Raw genomic sequence first — 12,272 nt, 5'->3', positions numbered from 1 at the left:
ATGTAAATGCAAAATGAACTTAACGGGCGTACCGAGCGAACTGCTTATGATGTTCGAGAATGGTAGATATAGAATAGATAATGATACTCTTGTCTCATGAAGCTTATCTTTTAAGTAAAAGGGATACAGTGACCCAATATGGTGCAGCTGAAGTTATTTTTAAAACTGAAAACTTTTTTTCAAACCGTTACCTGAAAATGTAATAGTACATCTGTAGGAATGTACGAAAATCTAGAAAAGAAGGTCATACTCAAATGGAACATGACGAGCATAAATTAATAAAAAAGTATTGTTTTGACTGAGCATTTTTTGTTTCAGCTATAATTTCATCACATTCTTTAACCTCATATTATGTTGAACATCAAAGAGAGAACAAGAAACTTAAATAAGTCTTTGAATTAATTTTACACTGCTTTCCACGGACTCTATGATTACAGGATAATTAAGAGTTTTGTCTATATAACAGAAATACTGACAACGCGGAGTTTTATTTGCTCCAGGTATTCAAGACAGAAAGCAATAATATATTGTAACGCGTTATATGTCGTCCGTCGCTGAGCAACGGTTACAACGGAAATTGCTGAGGTCCCACAGCGACAAATCGAATACCAACAGACCGTTGCCTAGGACGATTTATTCAAACAGTGGAATAATGCATTTTAACGGTAAAAGACACCGAGAAAAACGGTACAAGGACAAGTGTGATACTGGACGTGATAATAACTGTATTTGAGTGTGTAAAAAGTGTGTTCGATAAATATTCGCTAAATCCGAGACCCACGTGCAGTTATTCGTCGCGTTACCTAGGAGACACGTGATAACTGGTTTCTCAGAAGTAGGTTACCAGGGAAACGCATAGTTAACATGCGACAATATTACTGAAAATATTTATCAACTAGAGAAACACACAGGTAACACGTGACAGTATTACTGAAAATATTTATCAGCTAGAGAAGTTCAATAAATTCAATTACCAATCTAGTCACACTTCATCACGTGACAATTGTAGACACGTTGCGGGGCAACAACTCAGTAAACATTCTCGCAGCGATGAATATGCAGGCAACAATAGAATTGCAGTTTGAATGCAACAGCGATGTAAACACACCTTCATAACAGTAAAGGAATTGCTAGGAAACGGCGTTTTCTGTTGGATCCGCCCCGAATTTATATAATGTGGTTCCCAGAATAACAGTTCGAGATGATATCCCACTTTGTTCTTAGGGGTTTATTTCTCGTTTTTCATGTATTAGTTTACCTATTGTGTTGGCTGTTCTGAAGGCTGTCTTTATGTTAGTGTTTTTGAATAGTTTTGTGATTTTTCATATGTAATTTCCTGTATAAGTAGAAGTGACTCATTTTGTTCTTTTTTTGTCTTTATTATCCAGGTTACCCGTCTTTCGCGTAAGTTTGTTGTATAGGTGTGTGATGTCTTCCTTTCTATAGCCATTGTTTAGTGTTATATTAGTGATAGTGTTTAATTCTTTGTTTTTAGCGTTTTCCTCAGAGGGGGGTAGTGTAACAGGTCTGTGTATCCAGTTTTTATATGCTAGCAATTTTTGTTCTTTAGGGTGGCATGATTTATTATTTATTGTTGTGTCTGTTGTCATGTTTTTTTTGTATATTTCCATTTCTGTTTGTCCGTGTCTGTTAAATATATTTAAGTCCGGGTAAGCTAAATTTTTTAAAAAATTAAAAATTTTGATACCAGGAAGGCTGCTGTGATTGTGAAAAGTTGAATATTGTGTACATTGTGTATTCCAGGCATTATGTGTGTATGTAGTTTAACAATCAGAACACCTACTGTGATGGTGGTTTCCGAATAAGTATTGATGTTCCCTTTGAAGATGATCCGTAAGTGTGTGTGTGTCTTTCTCTCTCTCTCTCAAGTCTCAATTCTGAGATAGTAAAATATGGTCGCGAGTCCCAAGGGACTTGGACCCGAGAAAGACTGCACTGGCAGGAGCCAGCAGCATATACAAAAGACAGACCCGTCCTCTCGTCAGAGAAGGCGCCCCACAGAAACAAGACCGTAACTGTGAAACGATAATAATTAATGTCTGGTCATGAGCCCCAAATGGAGCTCGACACCAAGACTTACTGACTGACCATCAGTCACAATGTAACTCTGACTCCGACTGAACAGTTCAATTGAGAGTACAAGGACGAGAAGGGAGCATGCCATAGTGATTTATGAAGTGGGTAGATTAGAGATAGCGTTATAATTGATTGTGAACAAGAGAGGTTGTAAAATGAGTGTAAGTAAATCCAATCCAGAACCCCAATATTTTTAAATCACGGACCCCAGACATGTGACAATATATATATAGGGGCACATGGTAGCGTAGTTGGTTGAGGCACTATGTTACAAGCTGGAAGGTCGTGGGTTCGATTCCCAAGGAGGTCAATGGATTTTTCAATTGACCTAACCCTTCCAGCCGCACTGTGGGCCCTGGGATTGGCCCAATCTCTAACAGAAATGAATATCAGGAATCTTCCTGGAGGTAAAAGGTAGCCAGTGTGTAAGGCTAACAACCTGACTGCCATCTGTGAGCTGATTGTCTAGAAAATGTGGGAGTCTTGATGTCTCACAACCCTGTGGGCCTCCACTGCCTGTTACAGGGATAGCTTTACTTTTATACATATATGCCTGTTGAGAGCATCCTTTTTATTTCCATGTATTCATGTTTGTCTTCAGTGCACTTTAAAATACACAACAGAACTGGGGGAGGGGGGACAGCAGCAACCACCAACACACACTGCACATGAAATGGAAATTATACCTCAGAATTTTTAATTGAATCATAAAATTGGGGTGAAGAGTGTTAGAACATATAAAGGGCAACAGTTTCACCAAAACAATTTTAGCACACCTGATGGTGGTCACAGGCCAAAACATGTTGTGGAAAATAGGACAAATAAAGTGAAATAATAATTAAGAGTTTTAAAAATTTAATTTTAAAAACTTCCAGTATAATTTGCATGAATGACAGAAATCAATACGTAAAAACATACAGTGCAACAGAATGAGCTCTTCTGTTTTACATGATTTGAGGTTTCCATGAGAGTGATGATTCATATTGTAGTTTTGCAGGTTATGATGCCGTGTAGTCTAGTAGGTGGGTATCATTATTTTGGAGAATGCAGACCAAGGCTAAATGTTCCTTCAGAATGGTAAACTCTGTACATGGCATCATAACTCAGAAGACTGGAATGTTACAACTCAAAACTGTTCACCAATTTAGGTTCATGGCCTTGTTTTCAGGATTGTGGATTGCATCAGGGTAAATTTTCACCATAAGTAACAGGCATTCAAGGCAGCAGAATGAGGAGGGCTAACGGAAGTGGTCACTACTATCAACCACTCTCGCAGTACAGTGATCAGGACACAGTGGAACAACAGAATGATGCCCTGGCTGATGAGCTGAAAGGCAAAGTACAGATGCTGAAATCACTGTCATTAAATATCGGCGATGAAGTGAAATATCAAGACAGATTATTGCGTGAGGTGGATGATGACTTTGAGAAGACTGGTGGGTTTTTAGGGAACACCATGGGCAGAGTGTTGCGAATTTCAAAAGGCAGGCATAATTATTATATTCTTTATCTTTTTGTATTTGCTATTTTTGTATTTTTTATACTGTACCTTGTTATTAAATTTAGATAGTGACCTGACATGTATGCAGTAAGAAACTGATGGCACTGTATTTTACAAGACTATGGAATTGTATTAGCCCAGTGGTTCACAAATTTTTCTGGGCCACCACCCCCTTGATTCCATAAACTCATCCCCAGAGCCCCCTACCCTACCCTATAAAGTGCATTCTTCAGAACAGCAGTTAGCACAACCCACTAAGCAAGATGATAACAATGTAATAAGATACTGCATTTAGTAATTACTTCCACTATTAGTAAATTTTTAATGTGATGGGCCTGGTGAAGTGATAACAGTTCCACCCTCTTGCCTCATAGTGGCCCCCTTCGTAATCCCACTGCCGCCCAGGGGGTGGTACAGTCGACTTTGGGAACCACTGTATTAGTTTTTCTAGGGATTACTGATTTTTTTTTGACTTTATCAGTCACCTGGTACTCTAAGCAACATGACATTTCAGAAATTGATCTATTTCCATCCTCAGGTGAGGGGGGGGGGCACCGACACTGTTGGGTCCATTAGAAAGAGCTAACTTCAATCACTGCATGTAATTGAGGTTAGTTCTTTCTAATGGGGACAGAAACATAACCAGTTTCTGGAATCTGTTCTTCTGAATACTAGATGATGGACAAAGTCCAAAAACTCATTGATCCCATGTATTATACACCACTGTCAGAACCCTTTGCAACAGAAAAGTTCCCTAGTGTAACATTTATTTAGCCACTTGCCTGGGCAAGTTTTATCTGCTGTGGTGTAATCAAACCTGCATAGTTCCTGTTCAGTTATATAACTTATAATATTTTTTACAATGGAAAATCTTCATTATTTAAGAAAAAATTATGATTCTGTTGTTAAGCTATTATTAATATTGTATGTGCACCATATTGCTGAGATTCTGACCTATTCAAGCTGAAAAAAAATGCTTATTTACACATGTACACTTGAGACTACTTAGTGGGATATCAGCTGCCACCTGAGCACATGCAGTGGAGAAAAACTGGATACTGTATCTTGCATAGTACTACCATCTGGACAACAAAACTTCACAACTGTTAACAGTGGTTAAAGTTCTGGCTCATTAATTCACCATCCCAAGAGCTGTACCTGAAAAAAGGATTTTATGGGTTTGACTAGGTGGGCAGAAGCCAGAAAGGTTAACACAGACTGTATCTGGGGGTCTCCATACAAACATTTATACAATCATATGTCTCTCAGGTACTTTTATAACTACTGGAAATAACAAACAGGAAACATAATGTACTTTATTTCTGTGATAAAGCACTCTGTAGATTTTTCAATGTATGCTTGAAGATTCTTTTTCTAAAGTATGTTAATTACTAAGAGTACAGTAAACCCCTCATAATCCAGTTACAGTTAATCTGGATCAAAATATGAAAAATGCTGGTCACAGTTGAGTACATACTTTTTAAAAGACACATGACTTGTAGGAAGGCAGATGAGTCACTCATCTGTTCAGACAAAACTTGAGACAGTTTCTTCAAACCTGCATTATTACATTCAAAAACAAATACAACTTCTGAGTCTTCGATGAATAAATGTATCATGTTTTCATGGTTTTTAAATAAAGGCTCTACACTGATATTCCCCATTTATTGGTGTTCTTTAAGTTTTTTTTGTCTTTTAGGGTTACATTTTGCTTCACTAATCTGGATTAGCAAGGATTTACTGTATTATAACAAGGTTCTCCACAAATCCAACAGTTACCCCACACAGCCACAGAATTACAAATACTTATTGTCTGGTGCAAATTTAATTTCAATCTGAGATGAACCCAATAACGACCACAACATGTGAAACAGCACATCAGAAAGTCAACTTCTGATAGCAGCCACTATGGTTTAAATGTATGTATGTATGTACTGAAGACGTGCTGACAGTTTAGTTTTTCATTAAGTCTAAACAGTTGAGCATATTACTGTACATCACAGACAACTCACTTTCAACTGTCAGCAGCTCTTCTGCTTGATCACATGGCTGGACTGGCTCTGTTCTGCAGAATACAGAAAACGCGATTTTCTGCAGCAATAAATAAGCGCGAACATGTTCCCACTTCGAGCTTTCACACAAAAACAATCAAATTTGAATCTCTTGAAAAATAAATCGACTGTTACAGCATGCATTTCTATAGATCAAATCTGTGATTTTATTTCATTTTCCTGTTGAATATTTAAGAAAAAAAAAACATCCTCTCAATATATTTATTTCAATGATATACAAGTAATCAAGTGATATTAACAACTTACTGTGTATATAAAATAGTTCCACATTTCATTGACATAAACTAAAACAGCAGTTCAATATGACATAAAATTACAGTATTTCAGACTTAATTTTAATATAAGTTCCAGGAATTTCCAAAATATAACTTACAGGCTATGTTACATTACCATTTATAGCAATTTATGAGGGTCAGTCAAATGAAAATGGGTCACCATGCATAACTCACATGGTGCACAAGTTGGTAACACTGGAATTTGCTTACGGTACAGACATGTGGTGGGGACTTGGGAAAGCACAGTGACGTGACCTTGCACACTAGTCGTGTGTGTATTGTGCTGGAAGTAAGGTTAGCACTACGTGTGTTCGTCCAACATCAGTAATGGAGGCGGGTAAAGAACAGCGAAGTGTAGTGCGCTGTTTGACTGCTGAAGGAGTATGATGAGAAATTCATCGTCGCATGTCACATTCGCCTGTGCTGGCGTGGCATAAGAGATTCCAAGAGGGACGTGCATCACTGCAAGATGATGCTTGCCCAGGACAGGCTCATCGTGTCATCACTCCTGATGTTATTGCTGCCCTGGATGGTCATATCCAGGCAAACCAATGGATCACTGTGGAAGAAATTAGTCTCTTGATGGGAATAAGTCATGGTTCCATACACACCATTGTGACAAAACGCCTGCTGTACCGCAAAATCTGTGCACAGTGGGTTCCACATCAACTCACAGAGGAACAGAAGACTCAGAGAATGGCTGCATCACTGGGTCACTTGCAACAATACCACAAGGAAGAGTATGCTTTTCTGTCCTGTATTGCCACTAGGGATGAAACTTGGTGCCACCATTTTGAACCCGAGAGCTATGAAGACACTTTGCAGAAACTGAGACATGCCATAAAGTCAAAACGCTCTGGAATGCGATCGAACGGCATGATTCTTCTTCATGATAATGCACGCCCCCACACTGCCAACTCTGTGAGGAATACGCTATAGACATTTGGTTGGGAAGTGCTTCAACATCCCCCCTACAGCCCAGATCTCTCCCCATGTGATTTTCACATTTTTGGAGACCTGAAGAGAGAAATTCGTGGACATCAGTTTGCATTGGACAAAGACGTGTGGCTGGGTAAAGATGTGGTTCCGTAGACAGCCCACAAGCCATTTAAAGGATGGGATTGACCGTTTTATCTCCAAGTGGGATAATGTATTAAGAGTTTTGGAGATTACTTTTGAGGTAAGAAATGTTAATATGTTTTGGCTTCTGACCTGTTTTCATTTGACTGCCCCTCATACATGAGAAAGTACGACAGAGGAATTCTTTTGTCTCCTGCAAATTCTCGAGCCTCCAATGAAGCTAAATTTACTTTTGTTAGTGGATTATACATTGACATTATATAAATACAACATAAGTGCTGAAAGTCTGTGCAGTGGGTAGGAAGGCTTTATAAACTGCACCTGGAACTGCCGCCAACTGGTTCCGTCTCTTATAGGATTGTGACAACAGCTAAGTTTCTTCTTTTAAATGGCAGTGTGAGCAACTCATAGTTAGCTTTGATATGAATAATGATGACGTTAATAATATGTCCCCTTTTAATAACATCATTGTCATCCTTGCTAAACGTGACAGTTTGTTCTCACATAATCCAGTTCACTTCAAGAGCATATAATCAATTTACTTTTTTTTTTTTTTGTTTCATTACAGCAGTAAGCATGTCTTTGTGATTTACTGCAGGAGCTTGTCAGTATCTCACACTTTACAGTGTCGAATAGCAGGATGACTAGTGAATATGAATTGTGGCCTAATCACTGTATTATCCTGGCATTCACTTGGCAACCCTGTGGAAAATGAGTCTGGGCAATGTCCCAGCTGAGATTTGAACCAAGCACCTCCCAAATACAAGTCTACAGCACTGGCACCATACCAACCTGCACAGTGATATATATGTCCTACTAGAGGTTGCTAAATGTTAGTTTTATATGGCTTACATGGATGACACTTCAGAAGTGAAGGATGACAAACTGTCTGGAACATGTTTAACCTTCTAACATCTATCCGCTGAAAGGGAAATACTTTTTCCTGGGACATTTATTAACTGCCTGAACAGAAATCCAGTGTTCTGCTATGGAATGTTATTAATTTATTTTTAAATTTACAATAACAGATTTCCTTTTCAGTGCTGGTCTAAAATATTTCTCCAGGTATAAAAAATGTAAGAGATTTATTTTCAGTTAGGTCATCATCCACTTTTAGGTATGATTTTGCATTCTGATGTCCCTATGTGCACTGAAAGAATTTACAGATTTCTCCACACAGCCGTTCTCATTTCGTTGTCCCACAGAACATCAAACTGAGACAGTTCCAGAATGCTTTACCACTCCTTTCATAAATCAACACCTCTTAAACCTTACACCTGTTTTTAGGTACTATTCCGGCATTCATCTGGAGGCTCTGAGGAAAAGCAGAGAAATTTTCAGTCAGGGTATTTGATATCCTGGCTGATAACTGCGCTCACCACTTCTGAAGTAGTATAACTTTATTCTTTCTCTGCTGCACAACAGCTGAATGGAGTGTGATCAGTTTATCTTCTGTTTCTTCTTACCCCCATGAGCCTGATGCAGTCAAGGCCACGCGGCCTTCATTGGCTATGAATTGCATGCAAAACGCATTTTCTACTTGATTGGAAAGGTTTAACTTGTAGTCGTACCTGGCAGCCTTGTATTATTGTACTGTATGTTTGAACACCACTGTTCCCATAGAACAATGGTTTTCAGTTTTTATAATCATAAGACAGGCCACAGGGAAGGCAGGACATAGCTAATGAGACTAATTTGGCCCTTACAATGAAATTAATCAGCCTGCAACTGACATTAACCTCTGAAATTCTCCAAATAGCTCCACACTTTTTAGACCTTCCATAAGCAAATATGCGTAACTCCTTTGTCTGATTCTGATGAAATCTTAATAAGAACAGCAAAAAGAAAAAAGAAAAAGACTTTAGTCTACATCAACCAATCAGGATTAAAATTTTACTTCTTGTCCTAACGCAACCTTCGTATTTATTTCACATGATATATATTACATTAAAATTATGTTTCGAACAAGTTATAAAGTAAATATTTAATTTCATAATACATTTGTATTAAAAAACATAAATTTAATAAGAATCAATGCTGTCAGAAATGCTGTATGAAGCACAAATATTTGAGGTTACTTCTCAAAGTTTTGTGTAGAAAGTTCCATAAATTGTGTGATTCTTAATTTCTTTTTTAAGTTTGGCCAGATTTAACTTTATTCATTCTTGGTCTGTCACACTAGTCAGTACTATAGAATGATTTGAGTCCAGTATGACTCAGAAGTATATTTATATACATGTTTTGGTCAATTCATGGTCATCTTCAGAAGGCAATTAACTCTTGAGGAAACTATTACATAAATCATAGTGCATCAATTTAAAATGTGTCCAGAGTTTTATATATAAAGGTTTTAAGTTAAACTAAAATGGGGTGAGTTAAAATATTAATAAAATTCTTAATATTTAAAATCTTAAACCACTTAAGGTTCACATCTTCATGCCCCTTCTATCTACGGGAGATTGGGTAGACTGCTGCCCTTGGATGTCTGGGCAGTGTTTTTTTTTATACAGTTGGTTAAGATTCTGTGTTGTTAATAAATCCAATCATCTGAGCTAGAACCCATCATTTCATCACGCATACCCCCCTATATGTGACAGTATTTTAACTCACCACATTTTAGCTTAACTTAAAATCTTTATATATAAAACTCTGGACAACTCTGAACTTGATGTACTATGACTTATGTAATAGTTTCCTCAAGTGTTATTTGCCTCCTGAAGATGGTCATGACCGAAACATATAAAGGCATCATATGTATATAAATATACTTTTGAGTCACACTGGATGGTGTAATCAGATCATTCTATAGTTTGGCCAGATTGTCTACAAAGATGGAATCATTTTAGAGAGTAGGAGGCAATGTGTTCTTTCTCACAACTTCTGTTATATCAGGTATTGAAGTTCATGTTTGTTATGACATTATTTAAAGCTGCACTTACTGTAATAAACTCCTGCTTATTTAATCCATATTAGACAATCTTCTGTATTTATACTTGCAGTGTTACTTGGGGTACTGTAATCTAGGCTCGAGTAAATCCTGACTTCAGTAACAGCAAAAACTGAATACCAACCATGTTTTTCCAGTTTTGTAAAGTGATTTATCAGTTCTGTTGAAAAAGAGCAGTTATGTCTAGCTACTGTTTGACGGCTGCATTCGCTGCTATACTTGGGCTATTGATAACTTCTCCCAAACTGTCCAGCAGTTCTTTCCTGTAATCGTCAAAATCTCCATCAACTTCATTGATTGTCTGATCTTCTATTACCCAGAGTGTGCAGTCAGTTTCTCGTATCAGCCGCTCATCATGGGAAACTATTATTACACCTATTGAGAAAATTACAGATTAGAGAACAAAGTTATGAACATGGAATGGAACCATCATCAGACATCAGAACATCACACAATGAAACCTTGATTTTACAATTTATGGGGCTGCCTAAAATAAACGTAGACTCAAGGAAAGTGTAAATTTATGTAAATGAGAATTATGTAACAAAAAGAAAAATACAGTTTGCATTATACATAACTTTGGAACAAGATTTCAAATACACAAGTTTTAACACTGCTGTAACAGTGTGAAGGTAAAGCTATCCTTTGTAACAGGCTGTGGAGGCCCATAAGGTTGCAGGACGTCGAGACTTCCACATTTCCTAGACAGTCGGCTCACAGATGGCGGTGAGGTTGTCAGCTTTACACACCAGCCAGCCACCCTTTACCCCCAGGAAGATTCCTGGTTCTCATTTCTGTTAGAGGCTGAGTTGACCCCAGGGCCATAGTGCAGCTGGAAGGATTAGGTCAACTGAAAAATCCAATGACCTCATTGGGAATTGAACCCGCAACCTTCCGGCTTGTAGTATAGTCCCGCAACCAACTATACTAAATGCAAAAATGACTCTTGGTTTATTTTTAATACTCTGTTAACTGTTGTGGTTAGTGGCCTCCGTAGTCTAGAGGTAACGTTCCCACCTCATGACTCGTAGTACATGGGTTCAAATACCCGGCGGAGGTCGTCGAATTTTTAAGAGCGGAAAAATTCAGGGAACAAGTCCTCCGGGAGGGACTTTAAGCCGTGGGTCCCGTGTCGTAGCTTTATGGCACGTAAAAGAACCTCATACCTCCAAAGGAGGTCACTGAGCAAAACTGCAGACGTTTGCCGCCCGACAGCAGTCACTAATACCTCCGGTAGATGGAGGAAGCATTATAGGTACTTCTCAGCCAGTAGAGCCGATCTCGCTGGCTGGGCAGAACTGATGGTAAGCACCAATACCGGTAGGATATAGAGGCTGGTAGAAATCATAGAGGGAAGCACAATGGACCACTACAGGTCTAAGTGCATGGGGAAACCCACCCTCTCTAATAACTAACTAACTGTTGTGGTTATGTAGCATTGGTAAGATAAGCTGGAGTTTATAACTGATGAATGGAAAGGGCATTGAAGCAGTCGTGACCTATTTCAATGAACTATCCCAGTATTTGTCTGGACAGACCAACAAATATGGTACATGTAATTTTTGAGGTTTTCACGGCGATGACAATACCGCAAACCCACACACACAAACCTCTATCTCAATGCCAAATCCCATCATCACCCTTCCAGTAAACAGGCAGCTCTGTCCACACTGGTACATAGGGCCAGAGCTCTGTGCGATCAAGAGAGTCTGCGTGCGGAGTTGGAGTTCCTGAAGGACATCTTCAAATGCAATGGCTATAACGACCGGCAGATCCACAGGGCCCTCAACCGCCATCCCAACAGCAATCAACCTGATGACCGCAGAGAAACTGTCGCCTTCTTGCCCTTTGTCGGGACTATATTCAACAGGATCAGCAGAGTGCTGTCCCGACACAACATGAAATCAGTTGGCCTGCCCCCAAAGAAAATATCTAATTTCCTCCGGCCTGTCAAGGATCACCTGGGACTGAGGACACCGGGAATTTACAGAATTCCATGTGAGTGCGGCAAGGTCTACATCGGGCAGACGGGCCGTTCTGTGGACACCAGGTTGAAAGAACATCAACGGCATATACGATTAGAACATCCGGACAAGTCAGCCGTAGCTGAACACAGCATCGATCTAGACCACCGTATCCAGTTTCACAAAACCGCCATAATCACCAGCAAGAGCCGGTACCTAGATCGCATAATCCTGGAGGCCGTTGAGATCGAGCTCCATCCAAACAACATGAACAAGGAAACAGGGTTCAGTCTCAACAAGTCATGGAAGCCACTCATCTCTTCCATCAAGAGAAAT

General features: G+C 39.0%; 2 protein-coding genes across 2 annotated transcripts in view; one reads left to right on the top strand and one right to left on the bottom strand.

The window, feature by feature from the left end:
- The first annotated feature begins 3,325 nt into the window (after positions 1 to 3,325).
- On the top strand, positions 3,326 to 6,194 carry LOC111867875. Its single transcript, XM_023858078.1, has 2 exons — positions 3,326 to 3,533; positions 6,046 to 6,194. The coding sequence occupies exons 1-2, from the start codon at positions 3,326 to 3,328 to the stop codon at positions 6,192 to 6,194; spliced, it is 357 nt and encodes a 118-aa protein (XP_023713846.1).
- A 1,373-nt stretch (positions 6,195 to 7,567) lies between these two features.
- LOC111867882 (ATP-binding cassette sub-family F member 1) overlaps positions 7,568 to 12,272 on the bottom strand; it is a 44,031-nt gene continuing 39,326 nt past the window's right edge. The window contains exon 11 of the mRNA XM_023858084.2: positions 7,568 to 10,347. Within this exon, the coding sequence (XP_023713852.1) occupies positions 10,160 to 10,347 (188 nt within the window). The 3' untranslated portion in view covers positions 7,568 to 10,159. The remainder of the gene's footprint in view (positions 10,348 to 12,272) is intronic.

Source organism: Cryptotermes secundus, unplaced genomic scaffold, assembly GCF_002891405.2.
Source record: "Cryptotermes secundus unplaced genomic scaffold, Csec_1.0 scaffold91, whole genome shotgun sequence".
NCBI classification, from domain to species: Eukaryota; Metazoa; Arthropoda; class Insecta; order Blattodea; family Kalotermitidae; genus Cryptotermes; species Cryptotermes secundus.
Note: the sequence above shows the minus strand (reverse complement) of the source record. Positions and strands in the feature narration are given on the sequence as shown.

Excerpts from the sequence above, each read along its gene's own strand:
- LOC111867875 (XM_023858078.1), top strand. The coding sequence starts at position 3,326 with ATGAGGAGGGCTAACGGAAGTGGTCACTACTATCAACCACTCTCGCAG. Across the intron at positions 3,534-6,045 it reads TGATGACTTTGAGAAGACTG|GCTATGTTACATTACCATTT; the intron begins GTGGGTTTTTAG and ends TATAACTTACAG.